Source organism: Maniola hyperantus, chromosome 4 (assembly GCF_902806685.2).
Source record: "Maniola hyperantus chromosome 4, iAphHyp1.2, whole genome shotgun sequence".
NCBI lineage: Eukaryota > Metazoa > Arthropoda > Insecta > Lepidoptera > Nymphalidae > Maniola > Maniola hyperantus.
In genome coordinates this window covers 3,311,447-3,327,783 of record NC_048539.1, presented here as the reverse complement: position 1 = coordinate 3,327,783, position 16,337 = coordinate 3,311,447, and the positions used below count along the sequence as shown (strand labels likewise).

At 36.8% G+C, this 16,337-nt stretch overlaps 1 protein-coding gene across 1 annotated transcript; it reads right to left on the bottom strand.

Moving 5' to 3' along the window:
- Positions 1–7,251: 7,251 nt before the first annotated feature.
- On the bottom strand, positions 7,252–15,220 carry LOC138402295 (uncharacterized). The gene is made up of 7 exons (XM_069498440.1): positions 15,137–15,220; positions 13,693–13,831; positions 12,130–12,266; positions 10,301–10,361; positions 9,165–9,276; positions 8,700–8,795; positions 7,252–7,320 (listed from the first exon to the last, which is right to left on the bottom strand). Exons 1-7 carry the CDS (start codon positions 15,207–15,209, stop codon positions 7,252–7,254), a joined length of 687 nt encoding a protein of 228 aa, XP_069354541.1. The 5' UTR covers positions 15,210–15,220.
- Positions 15,221–16,337: the final 1,117 nt, after the last annotated feature.

The following is a 16,337-nucleotide window of genomic DNA, read 5'->3' as shown; positions in this document are numbered from 1 at the left end:
TGAGTATACATAGTCTGTGTCAATCTTGATACAAGAGGTCGGTGTCATTAGTCATTAGTCTTAGATAGAAAAGTCATTATGTGATTATTGTGATTATTATTAAATTATAATATATTTTCTATACACTTGATGCAGGCTATTTTATTGTCATATTATTTATACTAAAGTATTATAAATTATACATGGTGTCAGAAGTGTCGTGGAAAAAACCATGCCGGACACAAAAGTTGAGAGACAGCACGAAGGACAAACAAATGTCACCGAAGTCACATCAAAAAGGCTCAATATAGTCGGAAACGTTAAGCCTATGAGCCTGGAGGGCAATTGTGCAGTTAATTGGAAGAAGTGGCAACAAGCATTTGGCATATTTTTAAAGGCAAGTGGCCTTTCCGAGGAATCTGATGCAAGAAAAGTCGCAGTATTTTTACATTTTATAGGCAGTGAATGCCTGGAAATATTCAACACTTTCAGTCTAGACATAGAAGAAATTATGTACAGTCAACTAATAAAGAAATTTGAAGAATATTTTGTGCCGAAAAGAAACATAACCTATGAATGCTACAAGTTTTTTACAACAAAACAAAATGTAGGTGAAAGTCTGGAAGACTTCTTAACACGTTTAATAAACAAAAGTAAGTCCTGCGAATTCGAGAGTTTACAAGAAAGAATGATAAAGGATATTTATATCACTAACATGCATGAAAATTATCAACATGTTCGGGAAAAACTTTTACTCGAAGAGGATTTGACCCTAGAACGGGCAAGGAATCTGTCAAAAACTATAGTGTCAGCAAAGTCTCATGCAGCCGAATTCAAGGAATCTACTAATGTGTTCTTCCAACGTCAGTCACTCAGTCAGTCTATGTCACAGTCAAGAGCAAGGTCGCAGTCAAGAACAATGGCTCAGTCAAGAAATAGATCACAGTCTCAAAATAGGAATATATGTACTCGGTGTGGACAAGTTCATCGATTTAAATGTCCAGCGCGCAATGCAAGGTGCAAAAAGTGTTCATTTTTAGGTCATTATGCAGCATTTTGTAAGTCTAAACAAGTGAAATATGTACAACAAGAGGATAATGATACATATGAAGGTAATGAGTCAAACTGTTTATTTGTCGGGCATTTAAATTCAAGTCTATCTACAAATGCAGATTGGAGTGTTAATTTTTTAATTAATAACATAAATGTACAGTGTATTTTAGATACAGGAAGTGATGCTAATGTCATGTCATATAATTTGTTTCAGTCATTAAATGTCATTGAGAATTTGTCACCTTGTCATGCCAAAGTAACGTCTTATTGTGGAAATAGTATTCCAATATTAGGTCAACAAAAGCTTGAATGTACCTATTATATAAATAGTCAATCTCAGTCAAAAACAATTAATTTTATTATAGCAAATGTGTCGTCTCCAACTGTCATTGGTAAAAGTACATGTACAGAGTTAGGTCTTATTAAAAGAGTCTTTAATATAGCCAAGTCAGATGATTGTCAAAGTGTATGTCAGAATTATGAGTCAAACCCAGTCACAAGTCATTGTCAAAGTGTATGTCAGAACTATGAGTCAAATCCAGTCACAAGTGATAGTCAAACTCTGTCCGAGTCTCATAATTGTCAAGTTAACAATAATAATTGTCAGTCACAGTCACATTATAAAAATAATTGTCATGTTCAGTCACATTTACAGTCATATTATATTAATAATAATAATGATTTACAGAGTCTTTTGTCTAAGTATAAATCTGTATTCGATGGATTGGGCTGTCTACCTGGTGAGTGTCACATTACTGTCAATAAAGATGTCCGTCCCAAAATTGATCCACCACGGAAAGTTCCATTCTCATTACATGATAGACTGAAGAAGGAATTGGACCATATGGAAAGTCTGGATGTCATCACCAAGGTTACCGAGCCAACGTCATGGGTGAGTTCACTTATTTTAGTCGAAAAGAAAAATGGTCAACTTAGAGTCTGTCTTGACCCAAGAAATTTGAACGAAGCGATATGTAGATCACATTATCCAATACCTACTATTGATATTGTGCGATCCAAGCTACATGGAGCATCATATTTTTCTACGCTGGATGCTAGCAGTGGATTTTGGGTTATCTGTCTTGATTTAGAAAGTTCAATGTTGTGTACATTCAACACCCCATTTGGCCGGTACAGGTTTAAGAGATTACCTTTTGGTATCAACTGTGCCCCTGAAATATTTCATAGAATTATGACAGAAACATTTGGTGTACTACCTGGAGTCATGGTGTATGCTGATGATATTTTAGTCTATGGCAAGGATCGTCAAGAACATGATGAAAATCTACAAAGAGTGTTTAAAAAAGCTCAAGAAGTCAACCTAAAGTTTAATAAAAGTAAGTGTAAATTTGGTCATACACAAGTCAAATATTTAGGACATATATTTTCAAAAAATGGAGTGTCCCCCGACCCAGATAAAGTCAGGGCTATCAAAGATATGCCGTCGCCTGTCTGTCTCAAGGATCTACAAAGATTTCTAGGAATTTTAAATTATCTGGGAGGATTTATTAAGAATTTGGCAGAGGAAACTGAACCTCTACGTCTATTATTAAAAAAGTCAAGCGAATGGTCATGGAATGAGAGTCATGAAGCTACATTTACACGTCTAAAAAATATTATTTGTCAAGCGCCAGTCTTATCACACTATAATGTCAAAAAGTCAGTAGTCTTGTCAGTCGATTCAAGTCAGTCAGCAGTTGGTGCAGTCTTGCTTCAAGATAATCATCCAATTTGTTATGCTTCTAAAACATTAACGTCAAGTCAGAAGAACATGGCACAAATTGAAAAAGAACTATATGCCATTGTCTTTGGATGTATTCGATTTCATCAATATCTTTATGGTAAAATAGTCACAGTAGAAACAGATCATCGTCCATTAATTACTTTATTTAAAAAGCCTTTAGCTGAAGTCCCAACACGTCTGCAGAGGTTAATGCTGAGATTACAGTCCTACGACCTAAAGGTTGAATACAAACCTGGCACTAAAATGTATATTGCCGATTCTTTATCACGTGCAGCTTTACCTGAGTGTAGTGAAGATGAGTTGGATGAAGATGTCATGGTTCATGTCAATATGCTAGTAAAAAACTTACCTATTTCAGAAGAACGTCTTCAGTGGCTTGTCGAGGCTACGGAAAATGATGAATGTTTGCAGCTATTGAAAAAATACTATCAGAAAGGATGGCCTGATAGAAAGTCAGAAGTCAATAAACTAGTCCTACCCTATTGGAATTGTCGTCATGAAGTCCATGCTGTCGGTAATTTATTATTAAAAGGTAACAGTCTTATAATACCTACAAAATTAAGGTCAGAAATTTTGAAAATAATACACAGTGGTCATCAAGGCATCGAAAAATCAAAGAATTTTGCCAGAGGAGTTGTATATTGGCCTTTAATGTCACATGATATACAACAGTGTGTGGAAAATTGTGAAATATGTCTATCACACAGGAATGCTAATCCGCCTGAACCTCTTATGTCACATAAAATTTGTTCTTTTCCTTGGGAAAAAGTGGGCATGGATTATTTAAAATTCAAAAATCAAACTATACTTGTCGTTGAAGATTATTATTCAAATTATATTGAAATTGCTAATGTCAGTTCAACGGGAGCCAAAGCTCTGATAAATGCGCTGAAACCTATATTCAGTCGCCACGGAATTCCTGTATTTGCGAACACGGATAACGGTCCGCCTTATAATTCCCAAGAATTCAAACAGTTCTTAGAGTCATGGAATATAACTCATACCACATCTAGTCCATACCTGCCTCGTTCTAATGGATTAGTGGAGTCTGGAGTAAAAATTGTAAAACGCATACTTACTAAATGTGCAGAGTCAGGTGATGATCCATATCTTGCATTATTGCAATACAGAACTACACCTAGAAACAACCTACCATCTCCATCTGAGTTACTGATGTCCCGTCGTCTCAGAACACTTATACCTACTGTTGTAAAACACCTTGAACCTAAAGTAATGAGTCATAGGATATATAAGAAAATAAAACAACAGAATAATTATAAACAAAAGTTTTATTATGATAAAAAGTCAAAAAAATTGCCTAATGTCAACAAAGGAGATAAAATTATGTTTAAAAAGTCACCAGAGTCAAAATGGCAACCGGGAAAAATTGTCAAGGAATGTGATCAACCTAGATCATTTATAGTTGAAGCTCCAGATGGGTCTACATACAGAAGAAATCGCCAGCACTTGCTATCTTCGCATTCTTCAAGTCCAACTAAGGATACAATTCATGAAAACAAAGTAGAAAGTCCAGTCAGTAATAAACATGTCAGTCCAAAGAAGGAAATGAGAATGGAAGATTGTAAAGAAAGTAAAGATAAGGGAATAAAGACAACAATAAGTGGTAGACAGGTCAAACCCCCAGTTAGATTTCAAGATTGCTATGATTAAGGATAATTTGTGAAAGTAGATTTTAAGTTTTCAAACTATAGTCGTACCACTGTCAGTCTATAAGTTAAAATGTTATGTCAAATGTCAGTATGTAAATTTTTATAAAATTGTCACACATTGTGTTGGTCCTAATGTCTTCATAAGTTAAGTTAATGTTTTAAAAAACAAAACAAAATGAAAAAGGGAGATGTTATGAGTATACATAGTCTGTGTCAATCTTGATACAAGAGGTCGGTGTCATTAGTCATTAGTCTTAGATAGAAAAGTCATTATGTGATTATTGTGATTATTATTAAATTATAATATATTTTCTATACACTTGATGCAGGCTATTTTATTGTCATATTATTTATACTAAAGTATTATAAATTATACATTTAGTATTGATCAACCCCTCTATTTATATAATATGACTAGTTTTTATCGATTAAAATTAAAGTATAGTCAATAAACTATTGACATGATAAATACAAAGTACAACAATAATACAATAATTCATATTAGTACTCATTGATTTCTAATCATTACACAATATGATTTAGAGCTGGTGGGTTTTTAAGTAGGTATAGCCCATACCTAATCCATACTTAATAATATAAATGCGAAAGTGTGTCTGTCTGTCTATCTGTCTGTCTGTTTGCTAGCTTTCGCAGCCCAATAGTTTAACCGATTTTAATGAAATTTCGTTCGTTCGATTTTTAAAAATAAAAATCTAAATCCACGCGGACAAAGCCGCGGGCAACATCTAGTAGGTATATTGTTATATTCTGAGAGCTGTCCATAAAACCGAGCTACATTTCTACTTTTTTTTTTATGTTAGCTATGTTAATCATGACTAATATTCCCATTTCTCCTCTAAATAAGCGTAAAACTTGTGCTTAGAGTAGGTACGATAATATGGCAACTTTCAGCTTTTAAAAATAACGAAGGTCTGGTTCGCACTGGCTCTTGGTCCATAAGTTTATGAGGTTTTAAAGTTTTTCAGTCAAATCAGTTTGGTTAGTTAGATAGGTATTTCGATATCGTAATAATTTGGACAGAACAGTAAATAAGGATTTATATTCTGACCTTTGATAAAATAAATACTTATAGAGGATGTTAAAGAAAGCGGTTAAGGTTAAACCCAAAACAATTAACTCATAGACAAATAGTATAATCAGATTAGATAACACGTTATTTATTGTTATTTCATTATTTATATTTATATTATTAGTATAGGTACTTTAACTACCTCGTTGCTGTAATGGTTAGCTTGTTCGACTGCGGATGACCAGGTCCTGGGTTCGATTCCCGGGTCGAACCAAAAACAGCTAGATATTGGGTTTTTCGGCTGAGAAATTCTATTGTATTAAATACTAGCCCGAGCCTGGAGTTAGGAAGTTGGCTCTGTTTCCTTACGGATCCTTATAGAGCACGTAAAGATTTTTTAGCGCCATCTGTCCATACATACCTTCGTTTTTATATACCTACGGATCGAATACATAACCTCCTTTTTTAAAGTCGGTTAAACCTCAAAACATTACTAAGCACTAGATGATGCCCGCGACTTCGTACGCGTGGATTTAGGTTTTAAAAATCCCGTGGGAACTCTTTCATTTTCCGGGATAAAAGTAGCCTATGTCACTCTCCATGCAAAAAATCACGTCGAACCGTTGTTCCGTTGCGACGTGATTGAAGGACAAACCAACAAACAAACACACTTTCGCATTTATAATAGAGGTAATGATGATTAGAATTTAGAACCTACTACATCATAAGAATTTATTACAATGAGCATCCAAACTGCCAATTTATCCCGACAGGTGGTGCATAAGCGAACCGGCCATAGAGGTACGGCAGAGGTACGGTCGGCCTCCGAATTCGAATAGCAATTCCGCAAAACTATTGCATCAAAAACCAGTCGCACTTATGACCGTTTTCTATAAACACGCCACACAAACACACAGAATTCAGATGTGCGCACAAGCGTGCCGTGCAGTGTAAGCGAATTCGCTCCTTAAGATGCTAAACGAGTTTTGACCTTTGACTGTACATCATCTGTGGAACCGTAAGAAACTATGAAGATGACAGCTTGCATTGGCCGGTAGGTCGATTACGTAAAATCTGCATCAATCATTATTACAACCCCAATTAGGCTGAATTTGTGCGATTCTTGTTGCAAAAATGCATTGTAGCCAATAGTGATCAAGCTTCAACCAATCAGAGGTGATTGCGATCGTGACATTGTAGCTGTCATTCTACCGATGGAGCTACAACCTCTTGTGGCGCCTTGTGAGATTAGTTTTGTCTGTGAATCAACATTATGCCTGAGAGTTATCTATAATGCTCACAAAGCTGTGTGAAGCCTGCCAATCCGCACTTCGTTAGTGTGTAGTTCGCCATGCCAAATCCTTCTCATTCAGATGATGATCATTATTATATGATTATATTAGAGGTATGAAGTCAATTAAATTAAGTAAGCATACTTAAACACAACACTTATGCATCACCAAAATATATTTATTTTAACAAATCAATACAAAAAGAAACTTAATTAAATCAATGATTACATACAAATAACTAGCACATATTATAACCCTATCCGCGGAAAGAAGTTACTCTAGTTATCTCTCTGCTACTTAATCCCATACAAATGATAGAGGCAGAAATCTCAGTGGGCGCTAACCATTTTGAGTTACCAACCAATCACAAATGAAAGTATGTTTTCTAATTGAATTTCGAATGTTTTTGAAAGCATGTTTGTGATTGGGTGGTGCCTTAAAATGGTTAACGCCAACTGAGATTTTCGCCTTTATCATTTAGGATTACGATCGACTCAAAATGTGGTTGCCAATTTCCTTGAGTGCATCGCCCAAGACCTTGTCGATTTTATCCTGGAAAAGTAATAATTTACGTATTAGCAGAAATCTATATAATATATATATGACGGCTAAGGCTGCCGCCGCCTTCATAATATTGTGATGATTAATAAGTCAGGATTACAACATATTAGATTAACCAAGCCTTCGTTGACGCACTAACAATATTCTGTCACTACAAGAGACTACACAAACTATCCTCAACTATAACTATAGCAACCCTCACTACCTATGAGTCATGACACCAACGTCTCCAATGAGACTAGACAGCCCTACCTAGATCGCCTCCACATCACCTCTCCTCCTCCTCCTGACTCCTGAATTATAGACCATCTAACCTAGAACACCTCATCTAGTACTATAACCTCAAACAACAGAAACCACACAGTTTATAACAACAATAATAAAACCTACAGTACGACACCCCGTGTCTAATTAGAACCGCCTTCGCCAAGAGCCGAAGGTGGTTAAAGAATCACTACTGAGAAGAGTATTTGGCGAGAGCCAGACGAATAATGACTCGTGACGCGTAGTTTCGGTTTGACTATGCTGCGTAGGCCCTACTGGCCGATACAGCGTCACCGGGGGGAAAACTGCGCGTCCGATTTTAATAACTCATTATGTAGCCTATCACAAAACCGACTTTTGATCAAGATCAAAGAAGTACAACTTCTGTACTCTACTAGGTTCCTCTCAATTGAATATGCTTTCCGAATCTGTGGGAGTATGATCTTGTCATAAGAACCACAAGTTCCACAGCTTTAAATACTTACCTATTTTTGAATTGACCTTTATAAGGACATATTGACCTTTAAGTCAAGAGTGAATAGGCATCTTCTAGGCAAGCACGCTCCACTCTTAGGTCATACACCATCACTTGCCAGCCGGTCTGATTGCAAGCGCTAGTTTATAAATTAAAAAATCGGCCAAGTGCGAATCAAACTCGCGCACCAAGGGTTTCGTACTACAGCCGTAGTTTTTCGACATTTTGAACGATAAATCAATAACTATTATGCATAAAAATAAATAAAAATCTTTTTTAGTATGTACAGGTAAAGTCCTTTCATATTATGATACCCAATTTAGTATTGTATCTCATCTTACTTTGAAAGTCGAAAATACTAATTATTATTAGTTACGACACATTTTAATTATTATTTTTGTGGTGTAACCACAAGTTCACAGTTTTCGGATTTTTCTTTTACTTGTGCTATAAGACCTACCTACCTGCCAAATTAAATGATTCGAAGTCAACGGGAAGTACCTACCCTAAAGGTTTTCTTGACAGACAAGGGAGACGGAGAGACAGACAGACAACCAAGTGGTTCTATAAGTGTTCCTTTTTTCTTTTGAGGCACTGAACCCTAAAAAACGGTTAAATGGATAAAGCTTACCCGGTTATCATGCATCCATGTGGGGATTCTATCGTTGATCATGTCGTTCACTTGACGAGAGTAATCTTGCTTATTTATGACCAGTTCCAAGTCAGACTGTAAAGAAAATCAATACAAATAACGCCACTGCCCTTTCTCATTTTTTCTTTTTACGATACTTTCTCTCATATATTATATCTCTCTATCTATCTCTTTCTAAGTGATAGATATAAAACAGTAAGCTCTATTTGTAAGAGATTTTTATAATCTACTAGCTGCCCTGGCGAACTTCGTTCCGCCTAACAGTCGATTAAAATTTTTTAAATTTTTCTCTCCGTAAGAACCATCCTCGTACTTCAGGGAAGCTTTCTACTGGTGAAAGAATTTTTAAAATCGGTGCAATAGTTCCAAAGATTACCCCCTACAAACAAACTTAACGACATTACCTCTTTATAATATTAGTATAGATAAAAAATATACAAGTACCCAAAGTTTTTGAATCCTCAAGGTACAGATCAAGCTGCGAATACTCATGCCAGAGATGACGCTTATATTCAGGCGCACATCAAAGGTCATTGCTAGCCTCGTCAACTCAAATCTGAAAGGAAGGCATGGGGTTTGTTAGCAAAAAATCGGTCTAGTGAAAATTCTCTTTTCTCTTTTTAAAGATTCTTTTTAATTATACTTATTAATTTAATAGTAACCGCCGTACTCAGAGTCACTTAATCGTTACTTAAGTTTAGATAAAACGAAACAGATTTATGTGAGAGATATAGCTCTGTCTCGTTTTCACTAAACTTAAGTAACGATTAAGCGACTCTGAGTACGGCAGTAAACCTTTTAACTTTTTATTATTTTTTGTTAAAGCGACAATAGAAACACACATTCTATGAAAATTTCAACTCTCTAACTATTACGGTTCACGAGATACAGGTCAGGAGTCAAACTGATGTATCGCTATCTCTGTCTAATCAGAAATATTGAAATGCTTACAACTTTTTGTATAGTAATTAGATAAGGCTAGCTCTAAGTTTTATTGTATTAAAAAAAAAAAAAAAAAATTTTTGTTATTTGATCGATTTAATTAGTTTCTTTTCAGTTTACGTCATTATTTTTATTCTAGCTTATAATAAAGTAATAAAAAAATCAAATAGTAATACTAGAGTCAAATACCCAATTATTTTGAAAAAAAAAATGAACGAGTAATATTCTAGAGGCTATGTTGGGTATCTCTCTGAGGGACAAAATCCGTAACGAGGAAATCCGTAGAAGAACCAGAGTGACTGACATAGCCCAACGAATTAGCCAGCTGAAGTGGCAGTGGGCAGGACACGTCTGCCGCAGAACCGATTGCCGATGGGGCAGACGTGTTCTGGAGTGGAGACCGTGCATCAGCAAGCGCAGTGTGTGACGACCTCCAACCCGCTGGACTGACGACCTTAAGAAGATAGCGGGAAGTGGGTGGATGAGGAAGGCGGAGGATCGTGTGTGGTGGCGTGCTCTTGGAAAGGCCTATGTCCAGCAGTGGACGCAAATAGGCTGATTGATTGAGTAATATTCGCTAGAGGAAAACAGTGTTCAAGTAAAAAGACATAAAATCGCACAGAATTTCGTTCACTTACTCGCCACGTAATTCTCCGTCATGTTTATCTCCGTGGTAGTTGATCTCAAGGCCTGAATTACCTGAAATGGATATACCTATTATGAACATACCAGAAGTGAAGTTAAATATTAACCGCGAAACACAGCGGCTTATCGAGAGTTTTGCCTTTCATAATAACCTTACTGCAATATTAACTTGATTAGGGCACAATTGCTATTGAAACCACTCAATCAGAACGGCGACCTAAACACAAAATATGAGTCTGTGGGTGAACACAGACTGCCTTGCCCTTAAGAATCATCAAACACTCGCTTTTATACCAATCGATTCAAGATGGTGATGCAACACATCACGTGACTTCTGTCAGAGATACCTAATTAATTATTATAAGTGCGCTAACAATATATATATAAAAAATCACTAGCGCGCTTTTTTTTAAAAAAAAAAGAATATTAGCCATGTTAAATGACTAAATATTCCCCTTTCCTCTCCAACTAAGCGTCAAGCTTGTGCTAGGAGTAGGTACGACAAAATAGTGCAACGGGCGGGGTTTGACGTCGACCTTTCGGTTTTCAGTCCACTCCTTAACCCGTTGAGCTATTGAGGCTTGCCAGAGTTCTTCATACATTGGTTCTTATTTGAATACTAGCTTATGCTCGCGACTTCGTCCGCGTGGACTTAACAAATTTCAAACCCCTATTTCACCCCCTTAGGGGTTGAATTTTCAAAAATCCTTTCTTGGCGGATGCCTACGTCATAATAGCTATCTGCATGCCAAATTTCAGCCCGATCCGTCCAGTAGTTTGAGATATGCGTTGATAGATCAGTCAGTCAGTCAGTCAGTCAGTCACCCTTTCCTTTTATATATTTAGACAAGCTGATGCCCGCGACTTATCCGCGTGGATTTCGATTTTCTTAAACCGTGGGAACTCTTTAATTTTCCGGGATAAAAAGTAGTCTATATCATTCTCCAGGTCCTATCCTATACCCATGCAAAAAATTACATCGGTCCGTTGCTCTGTTGCAACGTGTTTGAAGAACAAACCAACAAACAAACACACTTTCACATCTATAATATGGGTACTGATACTGACTAACCAATCAAACTCAATGAATTTTTGTAAGCACGTTTTAAAAACTAACTAGCTGCCCTGGCGAACTTCGTTCCGCCTCAGTCGATAATTTTTTTTTAATTTTTCTCTCCGTAAGAACTATCCTCGTACTTCCAGGAATATTATAAAAAAAGAATTTGCGAAATCGGTTCAGCTGTTCTCGAGATTTGCGATGACCAACACATTTAGTGATTCATTCTTATATTATAGAAGAAGATATCAGCTGTGATCGATCAATGGTTTGCCACATTTCCGGAAAAATGTCCAACAGCCGTACTCAGAGTCGCTTAATCGTTACTTAAGTTTAGTTAAAACGAGACAGAGCTATATCTCTCACATAAATCTGTCTCGTTTTGACTCAAAGTAACGATTAGCGAAACTGAGTACGGCTGTAAAGTACGCAACAGGTCACCCACGCTATCCTGCACCGGATAAGCGTAGGGGCTGTGCGGGTGTGCGGGGCGTCCCCACCCCGATTGTCATCTCGACCTGTCACGTACCTACAAATACTGGATTCCGTGTAACTTTGAAACTAAATATTGTTCCGGAAATCTCCTTTCGGATTCCTACCTTCCGGATGCTTTTTGGATGGCTAAACTAATACTTTGTCCAAGGTAGCTTTCCGTATCCCTTCCAAGTTAGCCCGCTTCTACCTTAGACTGGATCATCCCTTACCAGTTACCACCAGGTGAGTTTCCAGTCAAGGACTAACACTTGTAAAGAAAAAAAAACTTACGGAGTGAACAGAGGATGCCAGGGAGAGCGATGTTCAAACGGAGCCTGCTAGTGAGGGTACTCCAGTTCACGGTCTCGGGCACGATGTGGCTGAGGCCAATACAGTCGAGGCCTTCAATCAGCAGCCTTAGGTCAACACTGTAGACATAACAGTTTAAGTAAAGTATGCGCAATGCCTCTCTTATCGAGAGTATTCTGTTCCATATAACGTGAAGACCCTGGGACTATGGAGTTTTAGTGCAAAATCTTTGAAGATATTCATCAGATCTTCTCTATATCTCTTCTTTATATGGGACTACTTTTGATGACCTACCAAACAAAAAAATAATCATTAAAATCAATTCATTTATTGGCGGACTAATCGCGTAGCAAACATATAAAAAAACGTGCAGTCGAATTAAGAATCTCCTCTTTTTTTTAAGTCGGTTAAAAATAACGGACTTTTATACAAACTTTCATCTATTAACACTAACCCATGAATTTCCAATAATTCTATCTTGGTAAATGCCTATAGGTAGGTATGTTATAAGAGAAACCTACTGGTCAAATTTTAAGTTTTCTAATCCAAATAATTTAGAAAGAAAGAAAAAACGTTTATTTTTAAAGCTGTACCACACATTACCAGTTATTTACGAGGTTCGTAGGTAGGTTCGTAGGTTGTGCATTGATACTTGATAGATCAGTCAAGACAAGTCTCTCCATACAAGGTGTTGTTAGCCAAAATAAAAACAGGTGATAATTCTGATGATTACTGATAAGATACCACAAAAAAGGTTTTTTTTGTGATTTGTGTTTTTTTTAAAGTTCGTAACGTATATAGCAGATATTACTGACACTAGAGGTCAACGGACGTTGCGTAGATAGTTGCCGCTGGGTCAATGCCGTATCGTAGGCGGGGCATTGACTTTAAGTTTGCACACGGGTTGCATTGCCGGTTTGAAAAATCCCTATCACCAAAACTAAAATCACTAAAACTTTGAAAAAATCAATGAATAACTACAAATATAAAGCAAATGATTATTGGCATTGGATTGTGTTTAAGTACTAATAACTAATAATAGCGCTAAGTTTTTGTTAGCGTTCATCATCATCATCAACCGATAGACGTCCACTGTTGGACAAAGGTCTATTGTAGGGACTTGCCCATGCCCACGGTCTTGCGCTGCTTGAATCCAGTGACTTCCTGCGACTCGTCTGAAGTCGTCCGTCCACCTAGTGGGGGGGTCTTCTAACGCTGCGTCTTCCGGTGCGAGGTCACCATTCCAGCGCCTTAGGACCCCAACGTCTATCGGTTTTACGAACTATGTGCCCTGCCCATTGCCACTTCAGTACGCAACCAGCTGAGCTATGTCGGTTACTCTAGTTCTCCTACGGATCTCCTCATTTCTGATTTGATAACGTAGAGAAACTCCAAGCATAGCTCTCTCCATCGCCCACTGAGTGACTCTGAGCTTACTTATGAGGCCCATAGTTAGCGACCATGTAGACCTATATGTAGCTGTACCTATATGTAGAAGAAGATTTCGGTTGATAGCCCTGGATAGACAGTATGATAGCTACATACCCTGGTACAGGCGAATTTTCGACCACCATTCTGTTCATCCGCAGGGGGTCCAAGCCATTGTCTCTGATAGCTTGGCTGACGTGTTCAATCGCTCTTATTATTTGATTTTCAACAATAATATTACGCTGATCCCTGTTTTCTGAAAAATATATTTGGATATTTCAACGACGACGCCGTGCCCCGGCGCAATACGGTATTTTAAAACACCAAGCGAGAAAAAAACTAAAAATGTATAAACAAGATAAAATTAGCAATAAGCAATCTCAAAATAAAAATTATCATCAAATCAAAACAAAAAAACCGGCCAAGTGCGAGTCAGGCTCGCGCAACGAGAGTTCCGTACTACAGTCGTATTTTTTCGACATTTTGCACGATAATTCAAAAACTATAATGCATAAAAATAACTAAAATCTATTTTAGAACGTACAAATAAAGTTCTTTCATACGATACCCCACTTGATATATTAATCTTACTTTGAAAGATGAAAATAATAATAACTTGTTCATGAACATATTTTAATTTTTTGTGATGTAACCACAAATTCACGATTTTCGGATTTTTCTCCTTACGTGTGTTATAAGACCTACCTATCTGCCAAATTTCATGATTCTAGGTCAACGGGAACGGTTTCTTGACAGACAGACTTATCGCTCAAATCATATTTTACAATATAGCATTACTGTAATTTGAATATTAGAAAAGAACCACCGCCGAGTTTCTTGCTGGTTCTTATCACGTAGGAAAGGCGTTTTGAACTAGCAGTGGTAGGTCTTTTAACGATTCAAAAGCACTTGCACAAGTTTATTTGGATAAATAAATATCTTTCTAAGTATTATTTTCTAATATTACGCTGATCCCTGTTTTCTGAAAAATATATTTGGATACTATCTGATGCCCGCGACTTCGTTCGCGTGGATGTAGGTTTTCAAAAGCCCGTGGGAATTCTTTGATTTTCCAGAATAAAAAGGCAGCTCATGGCTATCGTACAGGCGATGCCACAAGCCCAACTACTACGGAGGCATATTGGAATCAATGGGACAGCCTCGTTTCCACGCCTTGGGGGAGCCAAGATAAAAAAACAAAAAAAAAATCTTTTTTATTCAAATAAACTTTTACAAGTACTTTCGAATAGTCGGATGCATCTACCACTGGTTCGGAATGCCTTTCCTACCGAGAAGACAGCATAACAAAGATAGAAGAACAAGCATACAATAATATTATACAATATGTAAATGATACAAAAGCGTGGATTTGTCTCCCTCAAATCATTTATACTGTAATTTTAATATTTGAAAAGAACAATCGCTGAGATTCTTGCTAGATCTTCTAACGTAGGAAAGGCATTTGAACTACCAGTGGTAGGCCTTTTAACGATTCAAAAGCACTTGCAAAAGTTTATTTAAAATAAAAAAATATCTTTTTTCTATTTTCTATTCCACTTACCCAGTCCATATTCTTCAGGCAAGGCGCTGGCGCCTACGGCCAGTGCCAAGATAGCGACAAAAATAACCTTCATTTTTATTTTGATTTACCTGAAAAATAAATAACTAGAATAATAAAAACTAAATCTATACGTCAAGTATCAAAAAAAACTGTTACCTATCAGGGTTACAGGAAAATAGGACACGATCCCGTTAAGGGGTTATAGTACAGGACATTAGCTATCAAACGACCCCTAAAGTGCTTATGCAAAAGTGTATCGTTTTCAAGTTATTCATTTTTTTAATTTTTTCTTGGTAAACAGGTGTTTGCCACTTTAAAAATTAATAAAAAAAGGAACAATGTTTGTGTCAGATTTTTTTTTATTTCTTGCTAGTAATCCTTGTTAATAGTAAACAGTTATGAAACAAGAAAAATCTTGTAGCATTTTAAAATTACAGCCCAAAAACTGTACAAGTTTTCGATTTTTAAATTTAATTGTTTGAATAACTTGCAAATATTCTGTAAAAATTACTACCGCACATATCCTGCGAAATATTTTAAAAACATCTACGTTTTGTTAGCTATCCATTGGTACAAAAAAATTGGAGAAAAAATCATAACATCAAGAAAAAATTACACAACAAAGAGACCAGGTAGAAAATTCTAACAAATGCTATTGTCAAAGAATTAAATCAGTATCAATGTAAAAACGAGTTTAATGCAAAATCGTTGAAAACTATTTTTCAATGAGGTTAAAAGGTAATATAAAACCAGTCAAGTGCGAGTCGGGCTCGCACACGAAGGTTTCCGTAACATCGTACAAGAAATAACACTTTTAAATTTTTTTTAATTTTCATAGCAGCCATTTTGTAATTTTTAGTATTTGCTGTTAAAGCGGCAATAAAAATACACATTCTCAGTCTATAGATGACGCCTACACTTCGTCCGCGTGGATACCTATAGGTTTTAAAAATCCCACGGGAACTCTCGTGATTTAAAGTGCATTGCTTATGTATGCAAAGCTTATATTATAGCACGATGCGTTGCGGCGCCGCACCGCAAAGATTTCACCGTATCAGCGGGCACACGATCAGTGCGGCGAGCCGCAACGTTGTTATGTCGCAGCGGTGCCGTAGCAGAGTTGGACAGTGTCTTTCCTTGTGACGCATAAACAACTGAGCGGTGCCGCTCCGACGTCGCAGCGCATTCGCCCTTCCCCGCC